We start from the raw sequence: 27,285 nt of genomic DNA on the forward strand, positions 1-27,285 counted from the left end.
CACCAGTAAAGTGGCAGGAGCAAGACCCGAAGAATGGCACAGCAATTAACCAGCTCTTCTGCCCATAAACTGGTAACAAGGAGCCCTATCAGTGGAGGCCTGTTTGGCTGTTCTAGTCTTTCCAGGCTGTGCTTCTCCACATTCATTATGCATTACCATTAACGATGCCTCATAGTTACTTACCATCATTTCCACCAGCTGGGTGATGTGATGTTGTTCATGTCACAGAGGAATTTGTCCTGCTGCACTGTGTTATGACTGAACTGAATATTAGAAACTGATTTTGTCCCATTAAATTTTTATAGCAACTGCTGTGAGAGACCAGTTTCATATTAACCACTGCTCCAAGTTATCCTAGCTGTGGACCAACACAGAGGCATCACTGGAACTAAGAGAGGCCATCTCACTTCTACACTACAGCAATATTCATAAATGAGTGCATGTTCTCTGAAAATATATCCTACTCCATTTTGTCAAAAGTGAGAACATAAAAGTTTTGTCATACACCGGCTCTGTCCTGGCCCACTAAACTAAAGAAAAAAGCAAAACAAAACAACAACAAAACAAACCCACAAACCAAACAAAAAAACTCTCAAGAAAACCCTCAGATGATGAAAGTAGAATAGAAAAGTAATGTTTTAGCCATGGTGCACAACAGGACAGGCAACGATAACAGTACTTTAATCTGTATTGTCTATATAAAACATTTATTTTAAGCTCTATAATGGCATTATAGAAATACATAGAATATTTTATAGAGTGTATTTTAGTGTACTCACTGTGAAAATAACACATTTATTAAGACAGGTATTCTTATGTCCAAACGTTTTAAATATATGCACTTCTTTGCCTTGCAGTAGCATGTTACTTTGAAAAACAAAATATCAATATTTTATTCTTTGCTCCTCACCAGCATCTTCTCATTCAGACTTCCCTGGGTCATCTAGGATGCTCACTGCTGTGAGATATTTTATAAAAACCACGAAAAAGTACTTAGATTTGTGTATTTCCTATATTTGTTTGCATTCATGTCTAGTGCACATAGCTTGCCGCTCAATCCTCCAAGTGCCTTCTTCATAAGTACAGTGACATATAGTGCATTCATCAGTTTTCACCTCCCGGCCTGCTGGAATGACAAGGGTTTCTGCAAAGCAGTTTGGGCCTAAAAAAAAATAACAAAAAAAGGAGTTTATTATGCGATACCCATAGCACACTGTAATCCAGCACATATTGGTTTTAGTCTCCAGCACAGAAAACCTAACACCAAGTGAGTAACGCTGGGCACATTAAACAAAGGTGAACATCGCGCATGAGGCAGAAAAGCAGCAAAGAGAGGAAGGATCCTGCCCTTCATTGTGGCTGAATGTTTTCAGTACAGACCACACTGCCTTCCCAGGGGAGGGCGCAATAAACCCCTTCTGCAAAACGTGCAACCGTGACAGAGACCTGGGCACAAACTGACGATGCAGATTAACACAGATTTAAGCTAGAGAAAAAGCCAGCTATTGATAATCTAACAATGAAACTCTAAGCTACTAGAGAGCTGTTTGTAACTGTTATTAGTTTTTCTCCATTAGAAACATTGTATTTTGCGTACTAATTAAAGTATCAGATTAGTTCATTTTTCTTTTCATGCAAAACCAGGCCTTTTCCAGTAGAATGGAATAGCTCCAGCCTCTTCCGTATGAAGACACTTTTCATGTATGAAATGAAATATTCCATCTTAGGTAAGTCAGCAAGTCTACAAACAGCCCTTTTCATAGAACACCCAAATAACTTCATTTCCAAGAACAAGGCAGAAGAACGACCCATCAGCACAATGTTCACAAGACAAATCTGGTTCTTTCAGAAGGTGACATCCTTGCATCTCTTTGCCACAGAAGGTTGTGAGTGATGGATTACCTACAGTTTTGTTAAAAAGTAAACCTATTTCTGCCTTGAAAACCCACATGCACTTGCAAAGCGGCACCAAAGCCTGGCCACTCTACAGCACGTTGGTACCACTGTCTACCCCTGTAGGATGTGCAGTAGGGGCCAGATATATCGTATTAATCTGATACAGCTGAAACACTTGAAAGAATATGGGTGTGGAAAATGTTTATCAACAGCCAACCTGTTTGCCACACAAGTAAGTCAGTCACAGATGAGGTTCAGTCTTCCATTGCCAGGGTTCTACTGTAAGACCGAAGGCAAACAGCACAGCTTCTTTTTCTAAGGCAATGTATTTGTGTTTTGTAAGTGCTTCCTCCAAAAAACAAGGGTAGGTGCACACTGCACATTTTAAAAGACAAACCAAATAGTTCACGAATCAATTGTAATAGTTTTCTCTCTGGATCAGGTTGCATGTTTGTGTACTGACACAACAGCCTGAGAATCAGTTGTCAAACTGACAACAACAAAGGCCCTTTCTCAATAAAGATCAAAAAAGAGACCTGCAAGACTTGCAGAAATTTGCTTCACCAAATCATACCCATTAAACCTCTGAATATTTAAGAATATTTTGTTATAGGACTGACTGTTGCTAAAGATCTCTAGCATGTAGCACCTTCCCTAGTTTTGGATGGCCTCAGGCTCATCCAAGTCTTTGGATGCAGAATGGATAGTAAAATATAGCATCTCGTGTAAAGTTACGTACTTAACTTTACTAACTAACTAAGGTTACTGTGGTACATTTGTGTTCTCACCCTCCTCCATCTGTTCATGCAAAGTACCACTGGGTTGGACAATGCAGGAAGGAGGACTTTGGGGTGCAAGACACTCTTCCTGGGTCCCACCGCACACTGGCAGGTGTCCTAGCTTTCAACTGAGATAAATCAGCGTTATTAACTATGCTGTCCTCAGGGGAACCTGAAAACCTGAAAGATTTCACCTCTAATCTATATAATTCTATTTCCGTTAAACACAGTGTTCTTGCACCTGATAATTTTTTCATCCCAAGATAGGTTCACTCACACATTAGGCTAAAGATACATGAGTGTTTTGCAGGCTGACCTGTAACAGACCCAAGATTTACAAAGCTATGTGATACAAAGAGTTAAAATATTAAAAGCAGAATCTACTTTCCTTGAAGAATTTGTACGAAACCTACAAAACCACTTGAAATTTAAAAACTATGTAAAAGGCACAAGAGCAACAAAAGTGATATTAATCCCCTGTGCAGGATTTATTTCATTCTGGGAAAGTAAATGTTACAGGCTATACTTGGTTATAAAACCCAACTGGGGAATGAAGTAAAAACAGTGCAACACACGTAATACAGTTCACTAGGATTCAGAATGTAAATACCTCCATTCACAATTAGCAGCATCTTAATGCCATGTGTGATGAGTCCTTCTTACATCAAAACTGATTAAATGTAAAGATACAAGTGAGCCCTAAATTGTTAAACTATTTAATACAGGGTGAAGTCATTGCTTTGGCAAATGTACAGAATAACCATCTACTCAAGAAAGGGACCCTACAAAATAAATGACAGCAACAAAGTATGTTATTGAGCAAGCTAGAATGTTTTTTACTATTATGCAACTTTTCTGTAGAAAATTGCTTATTTTCTGGTTCTCCATTTGCACTCATCATTACTGTAACTGCAAATTCTATATTGTACTTATGCTGCCAATAGTCAACTGGCATTCCTGCTTCATCTTTTTCTTTGCAATATCGTGTGTGCACAATATTGTGGTTAATGTTACAGAAAAGGTCACCAACGAAAAGGCTGAACTGACTATATTACTGCAACACCATGCACATAAATGTCAGTACAATATAGTGTCCAAATACAGGAAAGTAATTCCACAGCTCTCCTTCTATCATTTCTCCAAAGCCTCAGAGTTATTCTAGGGGAAAAAAAAATGAACTGCGCTCCAAACCTCAATCAATTTTGGAGCTGTTAGGAGCTAGTCCTGGTTTGTGGTGTCCTGTGGCTCTCTTCTCACTAAGCAGGTGATGCTCATCCCTTTCCTTCTCCTCTGAGGAGCAGATACAGAAACCAGATATACACCTACATCTCCAGCAGCCCTTGCCCGGCCTCTGCCAGCCGGATGGACGCTGCTGATGAACCAGCTAACAAGTTGATTCTCCATCTGCCTAAAAGTACAGTGGAGAAACTGAGGAATTAAAGACTTTGAACAGACAACGGGGCAAGGAGGCAGAGGCGGAGCACAAAGCTGGAGTTAGGCTCAAGAGTGGCATTTTCTCACTCTCCCTTAGCAGAGGGAAGCTGAAGCAAGTTGTTTCCTCCACATTCAGAGTGGATCAGCTGCCCTGAAGGCACGGCATTTGCTGAAACTACTGCTTTACTTCAGGCTGGGCAGTTGATTTTGCACGATTTGCAAGTTCTCATCACAAAGAGTGAGACATTTTGTGAGTTTTTAAAAAAGTTTGCAAAATTACCTGACCCAGCACATGAAAAGCATCTCCAAGTAAACCAAGGCTGTTCCAGCTCCAGAGCAGTAGTGGGCTTTATGACCAGGTGTTGCTCTTGCAGGAGCTGTGAATCTCTTCTCTTTGGCCTACAGAGCAGGCTGCCTGCTTTCTGAGCTCCTGCTTGCTAACATTACCACTCTGCCCGACTTCAGCACCCGGTACTCGCTCAGTGCAGCAGTGGCTTGTTTGAACTTGTTTGACTTATAGCATAAACCTCCTGGGCCCCATCCCCAACTGCACACACTTATTTAGCTCTAAGGAAGTCAGCGGTGCCGCACATCTTCACAGCACATGAAGATCTTGCCATATGACTCTTAAATCTGGCAGAAAATTCAATGTGACATATTGTACCAATTCCAAGCGCAGCTTGAAATCTACCACGACATCATTTGTTTTCCTAAAGTATACCCTGGCACTATCAGACTCCGCTTAAGCCACACCATGCTGGTATCAGCAGAGATTTCTTTCCTAGGGCTAAGGCACAGTTGCTGCCATCTCAGCGATGTCTTGAAGCAGCGAGTTCAGTGCAAATCCTCAGTTCTCATGCTGAGCACCAGATCGGCATGCAGCTCTCAGCTCCCCCGCGTCCAAAACAGTGAATCCTAGCTTCCAAAAGCAACATTTATACAGGGACCTGAGGACCTAAGAAGGCATATTTGGTGGTTAATTCATTGAGAATTTACAACAGGATTCTGACCTCTTAAATGCATAATACTAAAAAAGTTTAAAAATATTACTGGGATAAGTGCTGGTTTTGTAATTTTTTTTGAAGTCCTTACAGTGATCCTGTGAAAAACTTCCAATGACTTATATTTTATGCTTCAATGTTGACAAATGCAACAATCTAATTAAAATGCAAATTTTGTTATCTCGGAAGAAAACAGCCGATACCAATTATCAGCAGAGAACGCCCAAGCCACTCATCGGCAAAAGCAATGGCACCTGAGCCTTGACAACCTCACAAGAGGCCCTCTGAAGCTTCTCCTCTCCTTCCACAAAACCACAGCTGTACTCTACAGAGTGATGCCCGTTTCCTCTGCAGCCTGCCCCTGCTTTTGCCTAGGCACGCGTTCCAATCAGTTCAAAAATACAAGATACAGCAATTTGGTAAATCGTGTTTTAATCAACTGTTTTTATCATGTGTTAAATCAAATTATGAATGAAGGAACCTGTGCAAGTGCAAATTCACGTGTTTGCCTGGAGAATAAGTCACGGCATATTTTTGCCAATTAGAACTACAGTGGCAACCTCTGGTATATAACACTTTGATGTAAGACTGCTTTAGGCTCTGGTTTATACTGAACTCCCTAATAGCTGCCCTTTTAATAGCTCCTTGCAGCAGTCAAACAGGTCACCCACAACATACCTCACAGCAGACCTATCTACTCTGACAGCTACATGGCATTCATCACTGTGATATTAGAGCACTTTCTAAATGACATAACCTCAACATTTGGCTTAGTCCCTATTTTTTTTCTTTCAAATGTCATGGACTTCCAACTGTTACGACATGAAAAGACAGGTCCTATACTTCATCCTGGAAGTCTTGAGAACCATGACATTATACAAGAAACAGCAGTGCTGGGTGAGATCAGAGGTTCACTCGCAGCAGCAGCCAAAAGGAGGTGCATGGGGAATGTATGGGAACAGAGCAAGCACAGTTCTTAAAATGTACACCCAGCTTCCAGCACTGTCTGAATGAAAGAATTCATGAATGGCTCCTGTGTGCTGAGTAAACAAAGCTAATGGATGGAGTTAATAGATTCCTTTATGATTAATCTCTCCAAGATCCTGCTGAACTCTCAAACAAGACTAGGTGGCAAGAAGGTCCACAGCTCTTGCACAGGGGCTAGAACAGTTTTATGTTGTTGCCTGATACTTCCCACCTGCTACCTAAGCTTGGTACCCCCAAATCCTGAGACTGGAAGAGGCAATAACATCCACCCCACTTTTGCCATGCCATTCATGAGCTTATGGACCTATATCATGCTTCCCATCCCTCCCAACACCTCACCTGCAGCCTGAGGAGGCCGGTTCTGCACCCCCATCAACCTCGCTGACCTCCCCAGACCTCTCCAAGTTCTTCTGCCTCTTTTTTAGGGCTGTGAGGACCAGACCTGTGCACCACGCTCAAGTTGTAGAAACACCATGGGCTCGTACAGTAGCACAGTCATCTTCTCTGTTTTGTATCCATTTGCCTCTTTCTTCCTGACATTTATCTTTTTGTTGTGACCACTGATGAAAAAGTTGAGCTGACATTTTCATGACACTGTGAATTTTAGACCACATAGAAAACTTACAGAAACAAATGTATCATTACACTCAAGTCAAATTCTGCTGCAGTGTTTCTACATTACAGAAAAGTTCCACTTTTCAGCAATGCTACTTGACAGTCTTCCATGTACAGCAAGAGTGTTCCTGTTGTTCAGTAATTTCGGGAACATGCCATGGAAAGCGAAGCCTTCCCTCCCATCTTTCAGATCTTTCTTCTTTCTGACATTTCATGACTTCCTCCAGGATCTATTGCGGATGCCAGAGAGACTAATGAAACACTGAGCTGAAAGAAGAGATAGAGACAAACTCCCTGCCTGCATCTCAAGCAGTCTGCTGCTGCTGCTGCTGACCTGGGATGCCACAGCACAAACCCAAGGACTCTGCCCCACCTCAGCTGGAAGTTACACCTGACAACTAGGGCAACCAAACCACGGGTAAAGCGTCCTGGAATGAAGTCCCTGACACACCTGCTGAGATATTTGAGATGCGTTTCAAAACATGTCAGCACCGCACAGAGAGACAAAATAAGGCTGCTCTGCCACGCAGCACCGCAGCAGCAAGATATCGAGATGCAGGCATTACCACCCTCATCCCTCTCAAATCTAACCACTTCCTCCAGAGATGGTATCGGTACCTACTCTGTGCCTTTCCAATCTCTAATCTCTCCTAAAGGGTCTGTATCTGCCCATCTTGATTTTGTTTCCCTCTCACGCAGATATATATGTAATACACCTATCTCCTGCGAAACGTCAGCTGGGAACATAAAGCACAAAAAGCAGCTGGCAAAAGCAGTCTGTGACTGGGAGTACAGCAGACTCTCATTCTGTCACAAAAATAAGTTCATCACCCTGGCTGCTGTCACTGTGCCTCCTGCTCCCAATGCAGTGCAACCTTTTACTCGCCTCAGTACCTTTGGACACTACTGAACCAAGTCCAAAAGAGAGTTTTCAGTCACAGAAGAAGGATTCAGGTAGGCATGATTTTAAGAGCAATTTGGGACCCTGAAGAACCATGTACTATTTCTGTGGTTTATCACTGCCTTAAGATATGGCAGCCAGAGAACCATGGCAAACATCCTAACAGACTTCCAGTAAATGTGCATATATATGACAGGGAGGAGAAAAAAAAAGGCTTCCATCCATTTTGCAATTTTACCTCACTTCTGTGGGAAGTAACAAAAGGCAGTGTGTGCAATGGCCTATGTTTATTGAAAGCTGCATTTTGTTCATGTTAGATGGAGTTAAGTATAATAAAACCCCTCCTTCTGTTAAAGTCATGTTTTGTTAGATGCTCAGGGAACTGGCAGATTGAAAGAAAATCTGGCAAGGGCAAAATAATTGAAAACAACATTTTGCCACCTGATTTAGAAGGACAGGTATAGCAGCATCTGCTGTGAGTGGAGAGACAGAAGAAAGCGCAATGAAGTTATCCTGTAACTAAAAAGGGTGACCATGTCTTCAGTGGCATTACTGTGACAAAGCAGGTATCAAAGTTCCAGCACTTGCTGTAGTCTCAGCATGCCTATGTGTGTGCATGTGTTTTAATCCAGAAGATAAAACAAACTACAATCTTACTTAGAGCTGGGTTTTAATATTCCGTTTATGAGACTCACAAGCCCCATTTATGATTAAGTTCTGTTGCTATACATTTTCATTTATCAGTGTGACAGCACTATTGATTCATGCATCATTGCAGTCCCAGTCCTAGAAATCGGAGGAGTGTCTAAAAATCCCACAGCACACCAAACAAAGCCACTGTGGCCACTGGACTGATCCTTTCCACCACTGCTTCTTCCCAACTCCGACTGTCCATTGCCTTGCACTTTCTGGTGGCATTAACATCCCTGGAATGATAATGCCAATGCTACCAAATCAATGCTCCCAAAACCAGAGCTGCAGAGTTACTTTTGTACAGATAGAAATTGCCTGCAGGAAGGAAAGAGTCTGTAATCCTGATGCCACTGCTGTCCTTTTGGACTTTCATATGTATTTAGAGAAGCAGAATTTCAGATATCTGCTTTTTGTGTACCGAACAAAAGGAAGCAAAGGAACATTGAACACTATACAATCCAATACTGCATCAGCCAAACAGAAAGCCTTGGAGCATAAAAGGGCCCAATTAAATAGGAGGCTCAAGTGCCATAAAAATAAACTACATCAAATAACTTCCTTTATCAGAGAAAATATAGAAAGACTTCAATACACTACTTAAAATGATTTTCAAAAGTCCTACGACTTGTAAAGGGATATTGTGTTCCACCCAGAAACGGCACCAATTAGACATGAGCTGAACACTGTGTACATCTTACAAAAAAATTACATAAACACTTAGAATCCAGCAAGCCTGTGTCAATTTTGTGCTCAGCTTTCTTGTAGCTCAGTCACCACCCAGACGATTAGGAAATTAGAGACAGCGGGCTTGAATGCATTGAGAAAACTCATCTCAGATGCCTCAGACAACAGAAACGCTCAGGGGCTGGTGCTGCTTCCCTGCAGCCCAACTCACTGCCAGCCCTGCCTGTGGAACCTGGTTTTCACCCGTGTTACACACACAGAAAGCTGCCTGCTTGTGTCCCCCCACATTCCCCCCCAGTTCTCTGCTCCCCCCTGCACTGACCAGGCCAGACGGTGACCCAGCTTGGGCTAAAGCTGGCCTGGAAGAGAGGAGAGTGGTTCTGGTCTTAAATGTGACCCACAGTGCATCATCTTGCAGAGATGCTCTTGGTGGGGCAGCACCAGCAGCTGTGTGGGATTGGGGTTACACAGCAAAAGCATCGGCTAGTCGCTTGGAAGCTATTTCTGAAGCCCAGAGAGGGCGGTGATGTCTAAGAAAACACAAAAACTCCAGAAGCATTGCCAGGCACTGTGGGGGCAGATGGACTGACAATGGTGGTGGGATATTGTGTGGGCTGCAGCGGGGTGAGCTGCTGCCTGCCCCAGAGCGCATAGCGTGGGGGCTCAAAAGCTCTGCTGCTGAGCTGATCGGGGCTAATCCTTCCTTTCTTAAGCTGTTTATTCATCCCAGTGACCCTGCCTGGCTCAGCGGGGTTACTGGGGACCTGGTGACAGACCTGCTCAGCGCTAAGTCACCTTCTTTGCACTGAGAAGCATCAGCTTACTCTTCAGACTAAGCAAGCCATGTGAAATGCCTTTGTGGAAAGATCTTCAACAAGTTACGCTAAAAACTATTATGCAAATTTAAATAGACTCCGTACTTCCAAAAGCATGTGCTACAGGCCAGTAATTTAACGCATCAGAGACCTGCTGCAAACACTGGAACTAGAAGTACATTTTAATTAGCCAAAACACAGCAGTGCTGGTGGGCTGTAGTGTCTATCAGGCAGGTTAGTTAGGTCGCTGAGAAGTGTACAGCAACCCAGGTAGTAAGGCACAGGATAGTATGTGTACTGAAAGACATCCCAAATGCAAGATGCTAATGAAGGAAAGATTTCAAGAATTTTTATGGAAAAAATCCCTGAGGACTTCAACTAAATTGAAAGCTAAAGTGGTACCAAAGTACAGTATAATGCTGCTTTGGCAATGAAGTGGAATCTAAATCAGTGTAATTTTCCAGTCACTATAAAACACTGAGTAGCAAGAATATGGTATGCATAATTCCTACAAGGAATTATTCAGTCAAACCAACAAATAATTATCAGTCAAACATCAGCCATTTTTTCACCTCTTTTTAGGATAAATACACTGAATATCATTAAATTAGGGGTTATCTTTCTTACTGAGAATGACTTATATCAAAATCCTGAAAGTAGTGTCACTCAATTCCAGAAAGACTGCCACAGCAGACAGTGACAACTCTCCCAATTAAACAGTCCACTTGCAAAATCAGGTGCGTTATAAGGGCTTGGTTTGGCTTTTTTGTTGTTACTTTGGGTTTTGCGATCATAAACGATTCTTTGGGTATTTTGGTTTAGTTGGGGGCTTGGCTGCACAGACAAATTTCTAGGCCCTCATCCAAATTCCCTAGAGCTGGCTTGCTCTGGGTGCAGCTGTACAGAACCTGAGGGTTCTCTCCAGGTAACCTGCTGCTGGAGTGATACCTACTAACCGAGGTGGCATCTCCACCAGAGGAGCAGCAGTTTGGGGTCTCAAACAGTCGTGTAACCCTCTCACACAGACACGCTGTGAGCAGCATTGCCAGCTGCAGGAAAAGGGAGCAGGAGTTGAGATTCTTAGAGGGAATAAAGCCCGTGCAATAACAGAAGTAAGTGGAGGATCAGTGCATCAGAACTGATCAGCTCTGTAGGCGGAGATGTATCCTGTGGTCCTGTGGCATTTTTTGGACTGTATCTGTGATATTATGCTCCTTTTATCGATTTCCTTTGAGTTACATGACAAAAGGTGAGAACCCAGCTGAGACCAATCCTAGCAAAACCGTTATTTGAAACATAACAAAACAGTTTCACAAAGGACTTTCTTTAATATATACTAAAGACTGAGCCCCTTTTCTTCCTCCTTCTACCTTTTTTTATTCAGAATGTTTCCAAAAATCTGCCTCCTAAAACCAGATAAATAGTACCCTTTATTACAAGGATAGAAGCGACAGGGAACTATGCAAAAAAAAAAATTGTAATTGTCAGCACATCATACATCACTTTAAAATATAATGAATTCGAACAACAGTCTTTGCCATGAGTTGTTAGTTTCATTTACTGAAATAAAAAGCTGTATTTCTAAAATACTAGTGTGGTGTATGGGAATCAGAATGGACACTGAAAAACCTGTTTACTCACCAGTCCTAATGAATTTCTACTATTTTTAGGTAAGAAAATTTACAAAATATACAGCTGTAATTGCTGTTTGTTTTACCATGATATTAACATTATGTGAATATACCCATAAAGAACAGAGATGTTAAATTTTCCTAAGAAAAAAATCTCTACCAACTTTAAGATGTGCCCGAGTTACTCTGCAATTGAGAAAAATCACAGTACTTTTATGGGCAAAAGCGAAGTTATGCTTTGCTCTCCATGCTGCTGAATCAATAATTCTACCTTTTCTTCCCCTTTAATGATTTTCCCCTGGTGGTTATGAAGCACAGCACTGAGACAGCTTGCTTTGAAAAGACTCTGTTTTGCATCCACTCAGGAAGCTGGAGAGAAAATACCAGAAAAATGTTGCTGCAAGAGCTCACAGAATCACGGAATATTAGGGACTGGAAGGGACCTCAAAAGATGATCTAGTCCAATCCCCGTGCCAGAGCAGGAACGCCCAGATGAGGTTACACAGGAATGTGTCCAGGTGGGTTTTGAATGTCTCCAGAGAAGGAGACTCCGCAACCGCCCTGGGCAGCCTGTTCCAGTGCTCTGTCACTCTCACCATGAAGAAGTTTCTTCTTAAATTTAAGTGGAACCTCTTGTGTTCCACTTAAATCACATTACCCCTTGTCCTACCATTGGTTGCCACTGAGAAGAGCCTGGCTCCATCCTCGTGACACTCACCCTTTATATATTTATAAACATTGATGAGCTCAGCTCTCCTGCCCCTGGTTCCCTGTGCAGTCCTGCTCCCACAGCCTGCCGGGATGCCACCAGGGTAAGGTCTGGCATCGGTCCCTGCTCCAGCGCTCTCCACTTGGGCAGCTGCAGACCTGGGGATGAGCCACTCGGCACCCAACTTTGTCACCTAAAACCACGGGATCTGCTCCAAGGCAGCCACCTGCAGCCCCCTGAAGGAAGGGAAGAGACACCTCCTCAGAGAGCTGCTGCCAGAACTGCTCACAAGCCCTCAGCGGGTTGTCCCCTTCACCAGCGCACAGGTGCCCTCCTGGCGTTTCAGCCCAATTTCTGATGTGGGATCGTGCTGCCCTCTTACCTTATCGAGGGCTTGCACAGAATAAAGACCGAGATGCTAAAATAGCAGAGGAAGGAGTGCACGAAAAAAATAGCTATTATTCTGTCGATCACAAACTGTCAACAGGTCAGAGCTATAAATTTAAGACCCCATTCCTGAGGAGACCTCACATACTCAACTTAGGACCATGTCTAAAGACAGCTGTTTATAATGCAGCCAGGGAATAAGCAAATCTAAATATATTAAGCTGGAACATGGAAATCCATCCCTATCAGAAGTTAATTCGCTTTCATTTCCATTTGCATCACACTTAGACAACTCATGAATCAACAACTGGCTAACAGAGATGCTTTGGGGTAGAAAGAGTGGAAAACCTAACAGCAGAAGGAAGGGTGATTCATAGCAAAGGGGAAAGAGTAGGAAGACTCTGATGTTGGAAGAAACCAAATTAGTGGGATTGCAAGCAGGAAGGAAAAAGGCAGGAAAGCAGGCAGCTTGACTGCCAAAATGATTTCAAGGGATCATCTTTTTGTGGAGATGGAAAGACAGGTGATTTGAAGTGAGAGACATGAATCACAAAAGATACCGGAACTGGTTTTGTTAAATGCAAAGATTGTGTCTGTGAGTTATACAAATCCTTTCATCTCAGAGAAGTGTGGCAGCACAGAAATTGCATATCACTCACAAGGGCAGACATAAAAGGATATACACTACCCAAAAGGAATCTTCCACATAATATTGCTCAACTTTTTCATTTCTGGTATCTGAATTCAGCACTTATTTTCCCATATACTGCGAAGTCAAGACCATCATTTCATATTGCGGTGCTCTTCTCCTGTGATGTTCTGAGTGCACACTCTTCCTTTCCATTACACAGGCATGTGAAACTCGAAAGAGCACAACAAAGGAGTCAGCCCACTTAAAGCAGCCAGATTGGTGTGTACATTAATGTATTTCAGCTGGGTCAGGGTCTAGTGAAGGAAACGTAAGGTGATGATGATAAGCTGAATGTTTCCTTCAACATTACTACTCTAGCTTTCTAAGAGATAACAAGGGATCTGGTTTGCATATTTATCCATAAACTATAATATCAGAGGGCAGGCTGTTCTGGCCAGGACGACACAACAGTTTGTCCCAGTTAGACAGCAGGGTACAGACACACCTCAAAAGAAACAGGGGCTCTTTTAGAGCCCACAGTCTTCAGTCAGCACAAGCTCACAATCTCAGCACCTGAAATTCCTGTAATGGAGCTTGCAATGATGTCTGCTCCTCTAAGAAGGGACAAGATATTCCCAGTCAGTGGCCGAACTATTTAAATGTCCCATCCCTAAGCCAAAAGCACATGAGGATGCAGGCACTGCCAACATCACTGAAGCTACTACGCAGAGAAGTAGCCATCAAGCTCCAGCAAAGATGCTCTGGGATAAGTAAAAAATCAGATCACACCTTTTACTAGAGTAGGAGATCAGAAAACTCTGTGGTGGCAAAAACCAAATTGGGTTCTAGGCACTGGCCCCCAAGATGGCCAAGCTGGCCTTGTGAGGCTGGGCGGCTTCCTAGATCTCTCTTTTCTAACACATCAGACCTCTGGAGCATTTACTGAGGCATGAAGTCTGGTCTTTGTATTTACAGTAATAGAATTATTGTAAACCTATTTTTAAGTATTGCCACATATTATTCATTTCTTCTTGTAAAATTATCTCCAAAGGCAAGTATTATGTAACTAAAAATTCCGGGGGAAAAACAGCTGGTGCTTTTATGTTTATCTGAAAGCTATGTTTGTTTTCTCTGAGGCAAAACCAGAGCCTTAGGAAATGGTAAATGATTCCCAAGACACTTTGAACTGATTTTCGTAAAACTCGGATTAGTGCACTAGAAAAAGAGGAGTAAATAAAATGAAAGCAGCAAAACTAAAAATTACATTTTACTTTTCTAATGAAGTTATTACTCCAAAATATCCTACAAATAACAATTAAGCACTTGATTTATGATCAGAATGTTAGCTACTCCACGTCTTTGGAGTATTCTTCTACTCTGCGGTAATAAAAGTGATCCCTGCTCACCTGCTGCATACACAGCATAAGCATAAGGAAGACCTGGGAAGCTGGTGTGGAGACAAAACTAAATTAAACGAAGAAGCTGTTAATTAGAGAGTAGATCAAAGTGTTGTAAAACATGTGGGATTCAGAGACCTGGAAAGGGAATATTTCTTGGAAAAGAACCAATATCCTAGCAAAGGGGGAATATCAAACCTAGAGGGAGAAACCACCAGCTCTTCTGACTTGTTCCCTTTTGCAAGGTGCGACCTATTCCTGTCTTGCTCAGGGGCTTAATCTGCAAATACACCAGGGGTGTCCAACTCATTTTCACCAGGGGCCACATCAGCCTCGTGGCTGCCTTCAAAGGGCCGAATGTAATTTTAGGACTGTATAAATGTAGCAGTTACATGCAGCCCCCGGTGAAAACAAGTTTGACACTCCTTAAGTACCTTGTGCTTCGCACTTGATTTCAGAAGCTTTAGTAGCACAATATGTACTTGTTAAGTCTACATTAGCAGATTTAATAATTTTTTTTATCATTCTTTATTCCAAGTATGTGTGTAATTTATGCATGTGTCATTGAAATCAGTGTATTAATGTGCATAAACAATGAGTTCTGTAAAGAATCTCTATGGAACAAAAGCTTTGGATGGGTTTTCAGGAGAGAATGGAGAAATGGTCAGGAAAGGAGTTTTAAGGGGTCTTATTTCCACTAGAGAATGCAAGAAGACCGGAGGACAGAAGATTCAGTCCACAAACACAGAACAGTTTGAGTCATATAATACCTAAACTGATTTCCTTCCATTTTATTTGTACCTTTTCTTGCTTGTTGCCCTGTAAACTCTTCAGGGCTGAGGCTGTTTCCTGCCTCCTTTTTTTTTTTTTTTGCATAAGACATTGCAAGCCCCCGTCCTAACTTGGAAGTTAATTACAATAATTGTGACAAACATTTTTCTTTATATAGGACTATTTAAGACTTTGCCTGACAGTCCAAATATTAAGTGCTAGTTTTTTGACATAGCTACTAAATTATGAAGTGAGAAACCTCACTGAACATTGAGAAAAATTAAAGCATAAATGCATTCTCTCACAGATGTGTTAGAGGAAACAAGGAATGACCACACCCAGAAGAGCTTTCAGGGCACTGACACTAAAAACAAACATACCCACACAAGCTAACACTCAAAAATTAACAGCGTGGTTCTGCAATGGTTGCATTGCATATATAGCTCCATCCACCAAACACTAAAAAGCCACTTGTAGTGCTGTGGGAGCTAGCAAATATTTCAGTTTCTCCGCAGACTCTGTAAACCTTCCTTGCATGTCCTTTCCTCCTTCTTTCCAAAAGAAAGAGTGGCAGCCTTTTCAGTCTCTTCATGCCAGCCAGCCCCATCCCCTCCAGCGTGCAGCTCTGCCTCTCTGCACTTCTCTGTATCTGCTACAAGTGGGGAAAAAGGGCACCTGCTACTTAGTGCTCATTATCTTTCTTGATTATGCTCAGTATATGGCTGAGCAGAGATCTTCTTGCTTTCTACAACTACCCAAAAGGAGGTTGTAGCATGGAGGGTGTTGGTCTCTTCTCCCAAGTAGCAAGTGATGGGAGGAGAGGAAATGGCCTCAAGTTGCACCAGGGATTGTTTAGATTGTATATTAGGAAAAATTTCTTTACAGAAAGGGTTGTGAAGCATTGGAACAGACTGCCTGGGATGGCTGAATCACCACCCCCTGGAGGTGTTTAAAAGACGTGCAGATGAGGTTCTCAGGGACATGGTTTAGAGGTAGACTTGGCAGTGCTAGGTTAAGAGTTGGACTCGATGATCTTAAAGGTCTCTTCCCACATAAACAATTCTACAATTCTATTTCTGATTATGGACAATACCTTGTTGGCTCTGCCGCCTGCCACCGCACATCAAGCTGGTGATTTCAGAGATCTCTCAGTGACCACTTCTGAGCTGCAACCACCACTTCGCAGCCTAGCACAGGGGCACTGACTAGGTTATTTACCCTATGGGCATCGCTGTACACTGAACATTGTCTGTCACCCTTTTGCGCACTCTCCTGGTACTTCTGGAGATCTTTGCCACTGGCACAGCATCCGACTATCCAAAAGAGCTTCATACCATCCAGAACCATGGAAATCATTGGTTGCCGGTTCACTGATGAAGATGTCAACCCTCCCAGGAATCAACATAAGAGTATGTTGGCCACCATGACCCTTGCATTTTGTTTTATTCAACTTTCTTTCCATGAATGTATCTACCCAGTTATCAAATCCATGCAAACTCCTGACAGCCAGGAGAAACCATGGCAATACCTTCCAGAGTTGCCCTCTGCCATGTACAAAAAAGCACCTACTTTCCTTTGCTTGCATTGAACTTTCACCTAATAAGTTCACTGAGCTAGACTAGTTCTTTTAATGTGAGAGACAGCAGAGGATGAATAGCTGAAGTTCTCAATAATAAGGATTTTCTCCTCTACGATGCCTTCCAGCTAAGTATTTCAAACCATATCTTGGGACTTACATGCTGTCAGATTAGCCAGAGGTCTATGAATTTATATTTTGAGGATCTGTTCACTTTCTTAAGCACAAGAATAGGAATGGTTTTTAATACCTTTTTCCCTTACATTTTGAAAATGGGAAAATCACCTAAATCCTTTAGAAGAAAGTGACAGTTATTCTTAAAATTGCAGTACAGAGACACTAAGCAATTTCTAACAACCATTAGATATATTCTTGCTATCTAAAGTGCATAAGGAAATAATGTTTCCGGGATTATTTTACACGCTAACAAGGGATCATTTTATTTCTAAACTGTAATCACACACACACACAAAAAACACAGAATAATTTTTGATGGAAGCCTTGACCATAATACTGTGAATAAAACCACTTAAATGCTTTAAACAGACCAAAGCACTTTGGAATTTAAACTTTTATATAGAATTTGTATCATTCAGAGCAACTTACATCAAGGTAGAAAATACCTTGAGGAGTCCCTTCTCTCAAGCATGACTGTCAGTTCTTTTCTACTATATAAGGAACACTGCTCCAGGTAAAAACATACCGGCAGCAGAGCAAAATAATCCAGTTGCAAGGATAAGATTCTCTCAAGAAATCACATGCAAACAGAAGCAACGGCTCTTCAAAATGCCTTCAGTAAAGAAAATACAGTTAAATGCATCTTTGGCTAGTACTGCAAACATCAGAACTGTCACAAGGTACTGGGACTAAGTCCCAATACCCTCATCACGGCTAAATAACCAGACTGGCCAACTTAGATTTCAGATTTTAAGCCTTCTTGGCAAGCTGTGTCATCTGCCCTGGGCACAAAGTTTAGCAAATAAAAAACTCCTACACCTGTAATTACAAGACTCATATTTTAGCTAATTATGGCGTATATACTCATATTGAATAAAACTGTTGACAAGTAATGATTGAACATGTATACTGACAAGTCAGAAAGGAGCAAACTCTTAAAATAGGACAAAATGTCAGATATAATGGAATGTGGCAAGAAAAACTTAAAACTTTGCTTTTTATCCCTTTGGCACTTCCTCTCTTTTGCTTTCACCTCCTTTCAAAGTGGAGCTTTTAAAAGCTGCACTCAGTCACTTATTTTTCCTAAAAATTAATCCATGGCAAGTTCTTCCTGCACATGACATTGCTTTTAAAAAATATTTCTAACACAGGTTTCTGGTTAAAAGCCACATTCCACTTCCAGGCTCTTAAAAATGAGAGGAAAAACAAAACAAAATAACAAAAAAACACACCAAAACAAAAACCAACCAACTAACCAAACGAAAACCCCACAACAAACAAACATACAAAAGAAAGGGCTAGCCTGCCCAGCCATATTGGACCACATTTGGCCTCCACTATGGACAGGCTTCTTAAGGCTTGGTTTCTTATTTGTTTGCTTTCTATTAAAAGAAAGATTTTAAGAAAAGCTTCCACCCCTGACAAATTTATTTTTTCCCCTTAAGATGCTCCTCTGCCCTGTGTTCAGTTTTCAAATGCGAGCTCCATGAAAAGACTGCAGGAAGATTGTGCAGGGCATTCAGCCATAGAGACTTAAGAGAATAGAGCATCTTGGCTACGAAGCAACAGAGGAGGAATGGGGATGGTAAAAGAAATTGTGGAAAAATTAGAGAGTGAGGAAATTAAACAAACAAGAAAGGTCTCCACAGAGAAATGTGCATGTCTGCATGTTCAGGAAACCAGGCTCAAGGTATTAGAAAGATTTCAAGAGAGCTCATGTAATATACATCACACTTAAGAGCACCCTTTCTCCCTCCAACTATAGGAGCATGAGCACCTCACATCTATATAAGCTTACTCAAGTCTACCTCACTGCCAAGTCTCTGTGTTGTGGTCCCCAGCAGTGCCCTGGGCACATTATTTTTCTGACTACCAAAGTCCCCCACCTTCCACATACACAGAAGAAGTAACATCTTGTGTGCAATTTTCCTACCTGTGTTTCGTAAAATAAAATTAGTGTAAATAAAGAGCTCAAAGTTCTTGCTCCGTTTACCTTCTGGTCTTCACCTCTAGTCTTTCTGTCTCTTCCTATTCCAGTCAGATTTACCTTAATTTCTTTCTTGCAGCTCCAGGACCCCATCTGTTGTGTCATAACACAACTTCACACTGCTTGTCCAAGTACAGCCAGCAGACCTGACCAGAAAGGTGGACCACAGCATGTCCCAGCAGACAGGCATCGCCAGCATACCAAGCTGCACATTCGCTATGACAAGGTTAATCTTTCATTTGCAAGAAAACATTTTCATTGTCAGAATAATATTTCCATTTTCTTCTTGTCAAAAACATGCAAAAAGAATGAATAAAGTAACAAGTTATCCCGTATTTCAAATCACCAGAGGCCAATATGAGCACAAAATGGGGTTGGTTATGCATGCAAAACCATGGACCATCCTAACCTCTACAAGCAGATATTTGACACAAGGAAGCCAAGGGCTGCTATGAAAACACAACTTTATAAACCTGTAGCACATTTAAGAGCACAAACCATGATAATGCTGTTATCATGTGTCAGCCTATATACAATATTGTTGTTGCAATGTCACTAGTCGGATTTTGTAACAGACTAGTGAAGTTCAAACTATGGGTTCAGACTATCATTGTGAGTACAACATCAGAAATCGTATTTTAAAACACCAACGTCAGACATGATCTGGTATGTTGAAATTTTTTTCTATTAGAGATGATTAAAACTAAGTTGAAAATATAGTAGAAAATTATTCTGTTTCTACATGGAATATGAGAGAAAAAATACTTGATGTTTCCTTCTCAGCAGCCCTTCTTTCAAAAATATTTTTGAAAAACTTAAAGAGAATTTAAGCTTTTTGGGGTTTGAAAATTAAGGTCTTTCTGCCTCCCCATACCTCTTCTTAGTTTCTTCCTCTTTGCTTTTATTGATGAAGGGATTTTAACTGTGAAAAGGAGAAAAAGGAAGTAGGAAGTAGTTTTAGTAGCAAAACTTCAAAATCTCAAAAAATAACCCCTTCCACACATTCGCAACAACACGGGTATTATATCAGAAAGATTTGTAAAACAAACAAACAAACAAACAAACAAAAAACAACGTGAACATATGCTTCTTTCCTACTTATAAAACTGATAAATTTTAAAAGCATCTTTCATGGACGTAACAGTCAGTTACGTATATATCAGCCTGTAAGTACAAGCCTATGAAGACTATTTCAGCTGATACTGAAAGAGAGGTGCCTCTAGGGTAGAGCAAAGTAGATACACCAACATTAGCAAAACTACAGCAATACTTTACAGATATTTGGCCAACAAAGGGGGACAAACACACCAGATGTGACCATGCATGCACACCTTCCCAAAGAAAGAGTCCAGGGCCATCCAAATGCTTCCTAAATCCCCCTCTAGTGAGCGTGTTCCATGAGAGTGATCCCACTGCAGAACCAGAACCTCTCTGCTTCCCACACACCTCTCAGGTAAGTCAGCTCTGCAACTTTTGCTGCCACGCAAGACCTTCTGAAGTTCCTACATGGAATGGCTTTATACTCTAAAATGGCAAAGAGCCATGAAAAAGGTCGCTTTGACAGGAGTTACAGTGGTCAAATGTATGTTTAGCCACAAGGGTCTGATGCAGGTTGGAAAACCATCATGTCACATCAAGTACAGAATTCCCTGGTGCTGTAAATCTCCAGAGATCTCTCAAAGGGCATGGTATTTTCTGTGTAGGGTTTTACTTACCTGCTTTAACCACGTGAAAGATGAAACCTTTTGCTCTGGGTTGCCATTCTGGGTAGCTGCGGCTTACTGCCCTGCTATGTAGCATGCTGTGTCGCAAGGACCCCATTCCCAAATGATCCAGAACAGCCTTACACCAGGGGTGTACCATGGACTCCACCACCACGCACAGGGGCATCTGTCCCAGCCCATGAACCCCAGACACTGGGTGGCTCCTGAGACCACATGGCACAGGCAGCCTGTCCTCCTGCTGCCCATGGCACAATATGGGCAGTGCTGATGTTTCAGAAGACCAAACGAGATGCCAGACTTAGGGTGCATCTACACATTCAGTCAAATAGGGCACAAGACAGATGAAAGTAAGTTTTTTTTACAGAGGACAGAAAGAAGGGCAGAACAGGGTATTCTGAATAACCTGGCTTCCCATACTTGCACCATCAAAGCATCTACACTTAACTAACATGTTATATATGGCTATGATAATTCAAAAACTGATCAACTGCAAATTAGGAACATATACTGATATAATAATTTCTATGTGTATTTCAAACTTGCATTTGCAATGAATATATGAAGTCAATAAAATCCTACCTGTGCTTTGCATTGGTGAGAATATACTGGAGTCACATTCAAATGTGACGGTCTGTTCAATAAACAGATGAGTCTTAGACTACACATATAACTTAAATCATTGTTTCTCTGTTAAGGTGGCATGCACATAGACACAAATTATTAGGAAATTAAAAATTACCTATCTGTGCAATGTGAAATGAAGCACCTACAAACACGATTTACAGACAACCAGCATGGAAAGCAACTGAAAAGCAAGAATGGTTGCTTAACTGGAAGTTATATAGAATAGCAACATTTAATGCTCTGTCAGAGACCCTAATCATGATACAATGCTCCACTGTATAATACAGCTTGTTCTGCCATAATTCACAGTCAAGCAAGAAAGAACAGATGAGAGAAGAGAAAGATATTTCCATTCCAATCAATTTAAACATAAGGAACTCTGAAATCTCTTTTTTTTCAAGGTCACAAGGAAACTCTGTGGCAAGGCAGAGGTCTGGATGAACATCTTTAGTAATGTTCATAGCATGTGAAAAACAAGCCAGCTCCACGGCTGTTACACACCAGAGTATCTCCATTGACTTACAAGTATGAACTTGAGTAACTTGCACTAATAGAGCCCTCCTGAGAATGCAAACCAATGCTATTTTGCTGCATAGTCGTTAACTATACGATTATGAATGAGGTCAAGAATTTAAGTATTAATATTTTATTTTTGAAGGCAAGCTTAAACTTTCAGCATATAAGCAGCACCTTTGCAAACAGAAAAGAAGTAAAGCTGTGGCCAGCCTGAGGGAGATAAACCTGCTCGGTGCAATGATGCCGGTACAGGGGGTGCGCAGCTCTGAACAGTCACAGACATGCAGCCTGGCACAGTCTAATGCAGGCACTTGTTCTGTGTTGTGATAATTTGGGGAGAACAACTGGATCAGGCTTTGAAATGGATCAGTGTGATCTAACACAGTGGCCATGTTTGTAGTTAAAAAAAAACTTCTGGAACATCTGAAATGGATAAAAATGTGAGTCTGCAGCAGACCCAGCTGCCAGCTCTTCAGGGACCCATGAGTGTCAGGGGCATCCTCCAGTCCTTCCCAGTGACCAGTGCCCCTGAAAGGGAAGAGCCAGACTGAGGGTCATGGTGGGCACCTTGCACGGCACGGCTAGAGGAATATGAACTGAAAAATGGAAATGTGTGGGGGCCCCAGAGAGCTCTCACAAGGAAAAGGGGTAGCTGATAACAGAGAGACTAAACACAGACCAACTTCTGCATCTCTCTCATCTTTCTGCAGAGCCTGGATGAACAGCACAGGATAAACACTGGGTACCAGGAGCCTGCAAAGCTGTGAAGTCTCAGCATGAAGCTTTTAGACACTTTGGACCACCTCCAGAAACATGAGTGGCTCGCAGACTGACTAACCTCAGTTCTGCTCACAGAAGCTGCAGACATCACGTAAAGAATTCTCCTACCATCTGCAGCTGACAGTTTTTATCATGTCTGTATCTGGGATGTTTGTCTCACTAGTACCTATACTTTTCAAGATAGTAAATCTCTGAGGCCCTGGTTTTATTATTAGAATGATTTTCTGCTAAAACATATATACACATATTTTTTCCTAATAATCTCTCCAAAATAATCACTTCCCTCTCCCCACCAGTGCATTACACTGCCTGCAGAAATGACATTAATTAGCACTAGCTCCTACAAAGTTTAGGGGAAAAGTAGTAATCACTCAGGATCTCATCTCTGGACATGCTGGACTAGACCTGTATTTGTTTCTCAGTTACTGCTTTTCTCAGCAGGTGATAAAAACAGGCACAGATGCCAAATTTTTCTAGCAGCTGACGATAAACAAAGAGAGCCCTTTGAAAATACGTTTGTTTGAAGGAGTTAAAGAGAAAAATTCTTTGAAGGATTACAAGACAAACAACAGCAAGTCTGAAACAGTGTCACACCCCTTAATCTGCATGAGTCTAGGTACGCGCCAGGGACTCAAAGAAAATTTCACTCAGGTAGAGGTGTAATTAAACATGGCTAAAGAGCGCACTTAAAAAGTGCCTCAAGGACTGCTCTTGGACATCTGAGTGTTTTCTACAACTATCTGAAAGGAGATTGTAGCACGGAAAGTGTTGGTCTCTTCTCACAAGTAGCAAGTTACAGGACAAGAGGAAATGACATCAAGTTGTGCCAGGAGAGGTTTATATTGGATATTAGGAAAAAATTCTTCACAGAAAGGGTTGTCAGGCATTGGAACAGGCTGCCCAGGGAAGTGGTGGAGTCACCATCCCTGGAGGTGTTTAAAAGGCGTTTAGACATGGTTAGGGACATGGTTTAGTGCTAGAGTTAGGTTAGATTATGGTTGTAGTTGATGATCTTTAGGGTCTCTTCCAACCAGAATGATTCTATGATTCTGTGTCCATCTTGCTCAAAACATGGAACTTGTCCAAGCACTTTCAGGAGAGCACAGCCAGCCATAAGTCTGCTCCCCAGGCCCAGCAGGTACCCACGGGTCTCCTACTCACTGTGTCAGCTTGTAACCTCCCCAGTCATCACTCTGTGCTGGATCACGCTCTCACAACAGAAATACACACAGTGAAGTTCCTTGCAGTGGAAAAAAAACTTGGAATGAAAGCCAGCATCACTTGGCCTCACACTCTTCCATTGCTATCTAGGTACTTAGTCCTGCTGCCACTGCACAGGCTGATGAGAAAATAAAGAAAGGAAGAATGCCTGTGTTAGGGCAAAAGACTCCCTTCATTTAAGTTTTTCAGAGAGCAAGAGATTCTTGTAACAAAAACATACAAAAGATATCTGATGCAAGAACATAGTCCACAAGTTAGACACACCATTCTCTCATTTACGGAGAACAGACAGTACTGGTTCGTGCACTGTGGGGCAATGCCGAATTCAATACTGGGAGCAAATTCCAAAAGAAATTTAAAAAAAGAAAGCAATAAGACAAGTTTCGATTCCAAACCACCAAAAACATTGGGAGCTATGACCAGTCACAGTTACCGCATTATTTACAATATGGTAACATGAGTACAGAAATCAACTGCAAGCCATTTGTGACAAAATGACAAGCCTATGTTTTCTCCCACTGAGCAGCACTAACTCGCTGTGATGGCCACACACTTATTCCAGGTCCTCAACTCTCAGTCATGGAGGAGAGAGGAACTGTTATGATCTGAGCTGGAAAATCTAAATCAGACAAGTTTCAGTTGTACAGCAGAATTCTCTTTCTATACAGGATTGACTTGCCAAAAGGATACGTTTTCAAGATGGTCACCAAGATGAAAGCTGAATGCCACAGTGTCAATTTTGTTTGTCAATTTTGTGTGTCAATTTTGTTTGTACTTCAGTTACTATCAGTCCACAGGAAAGCTTTGTGTCATTTAAAACAAAAAAAGACTTGCTTGAAGAGCATCACATATTTGTGCAGCAGCTACATTCTCAACATTTTTTCCAACTGTGCAGGACAGTCCAATGCACATTATAGAAAATGTAAGTTTCAGCTGGTGTCACTATAGGACATATATTCATAGATATTCTTCAATAAGCTGCCCAGATGTGCATGCAAAGTGCAATCGCAGCTCCTGACAAAACCTTGAATTAAAGTGAAATACTAGTGAATAAGGATGCTGGTCCTGTCTTGGGAATTTACACAGATATACAATAGTTTTTTGGATGTCAAATCACTTGACCAAGACTGGTGAGGGACATGTTGTAACTGAATAATCCCAAAGGATGGGTGCAAGTTGGGCAGATATTTAATATCTGAAAAGATCACTCAGATATTGAGGCCTTTTTTCTTGCAGTACTTAAGGACTTTGGAAGAAATCCAACAAACGCTGCTCAAGCAGGTCCTGTTAGTCTACTAATACATTGGTTAACTGCCAGATGTTGCTGATGACATGCTGACTACACAGAGTAGAAAAGCAAACATTCAATAACTTCATTAAGAATCAACTTGAAAGCCATTTTCCTTCACTTAAACGTTGTGATTAGGTGTCCCAATAGGAAAAAAAAAATCAAGAGCTCTGCAGAAAGAACTCTGTAAAGATCTCAAGAAATTAATTGAGACCTATTTACAACACTCAGAAAGTGCTGGACATAAGAGAGTCTCTAACACTTGTGTGTCAGTCTCTTGCTTACTTTGCTAGTAACAGTGGATGGGATTCTACAAAACAACCCCACAAAACAAACAGAAAACAACCAAACAAAAAACAACGAACCAAAAAAAACAAAGGACACTTTCATTTGGAAGAATGGTATAGCACAAGCCCTACTGAAAATCTTCCAAGGCCATCTATCTAAAGTTTGATAAAATGAACATGATCCAAAGAACTGATGGTGTTAATAAAACTCCTATAAAGTTTCTAGAATGTATCCAACCATCAGGTCTACTTGAAAATGCAAAAACCCCTTGGAACTTACATCATGCTTTATGTTAACAGAAGAGTTCCTAAAATGTTCTATATAAAATGAAGGATGGGGCAAAACTACTCATTTGGAGCAGACAGCAGCAGGTTACAACTACAATGGGAAAAACGTATAATCTCATTAATATTTACTGAAGAATCATGAACCTGTGGTCAATGAATGCCAGCCCAACCTATCTAACAACAGAGAGGAGCTGCAGAACAAGTGTCTCCACCTCTTCAGTGAGTTCTTCTTCCAGTTAACCAAAGACCTCTGCAAGAAAATCCTGCTTCTCAAATCACCTCTACACCACAATCAGATGACTTTGCTTGGGCTTCATCCTACATACAAAGGACCCAAGTCAGTCTTAATATTAGTGCTGCACGCATATACGCATAGTATTCTGTTTGGGCTCTGCAATGATGTATCGTGCCCAGTATGGCAGAAATTCAGAACATACAACACAAATTAACAGAAGATTAATCATATTGATAATGTATGGGCTCAAATTCTGCAAAGCACTGACAGATGATAATGCCACTCTGGTGTGATAATCAATTAGTGCATTTGCAGGCAAAGAAAACTGAGAAATCTACACATTTGGACCAATGTTTGTTGGGGAATATAATCCTTCTGATATGTGTATTAACAGTGCTTTCACTGTTCTTCTGCAGATATTTCAGGAATTCATATGCCACCTCCACATCTCTAAAAGCACAATGACTGTTATCAATTAACACTCCTACAAACTCTTCCTTGCCAAAACAAAACCTGATTTACTCTCTGATTGTCTGGCATACAGGAGAAGGAAAGTATCAACTGGAGACAGCTCCTGCAATGCAAGCTTCTCCTGCCAGGACCAACAAGTTATGGATGGATAGCTAATACCAAAAGCAAGACTAGAAATTCAGTGGATCCCAAAGTAGCCCAAAGCTTTTGAAAGGAGTTTGCATCCTTTCTTGACAGATCAGTCACAGAATTATTTAGTTCCCCTCTAGTATTTCAAAGTGGTCATCCATGGATACTTATATTAACCTTTTTTCTCTCTCTTTTTTTTTTATTTTTTTTTTTAATTTTTTTTTTTAATTTAAATAAAAATGTCTCTATCGTATATATCGGTGGGTGCCATCATTAAGAAGGTATTAATCAGTTCTAGGCTACAACCGAGAGGTCGTCATCCACGCTAAACCAGAACCCACAAACAGGCAAAACCAAAACCAACTCAAAAGTTTGTCACCTCAGGTTGTAATAGCCACTGAATTTTCTGATTACAGCTCAGTGGCTGAAACAGACTGGCAGATGATGCCTACCTGTTCAGACGCATGGCCTGAGATATATTCACCATGTATTATGGCAGCCTTTCAGTGGCATTTTCTGCTGAAGAAAGCTGGGAGATGGAACAATTAAAGCAACTACAGAGTTTGTACCAGGGGACATTACTAATAGGACTAAACTGCAATCCTGCCGTTATCTTGTTACAAATAGATGATTTTTATACACAACTTATAC

At 41.4% G+C, this 27,285-nt stretch overlaps 1 protein-coding gene across 1 annotated transcript in view; it reads right to left on the reverse strand.

Annotated features, from left to right (window-relative positions):
- Positions 1-974: 974 nt before the first annotated feature.
- The window catches only part of VWC2 (von Willebrand factor C domain containing 2), a gene marked incomplete at its 5' end in the record, with an annotated part of 56,866 nt that continues 30,555 nt past the window's right edge, over positions 975-27,285 (reverse strand). Inside the window, one exon of the mRNA XM_080339315.1 lies at positions 975-1,162. Coding sequence (XP_080195441.1) covers positions 1,011-1,162 — 152 coding nt within the window. The 3' untranslated portion in view covers positions 975-1,010. The remainder of the gene's footprint in view (positions 1,163-27,285) is intronic.

Source organism: Nesoenas mayeri (assembly GCF_963082525.1).
Source record: "Nesoenas mayeri genome assembly, chromosome: 2".
Taxonomy (NCBI): Eukaryota; Metazoa; Chordata; class Aves; order Columbiformes; family Columbidae; genus Nesoenas; species Nesoenas mayeri.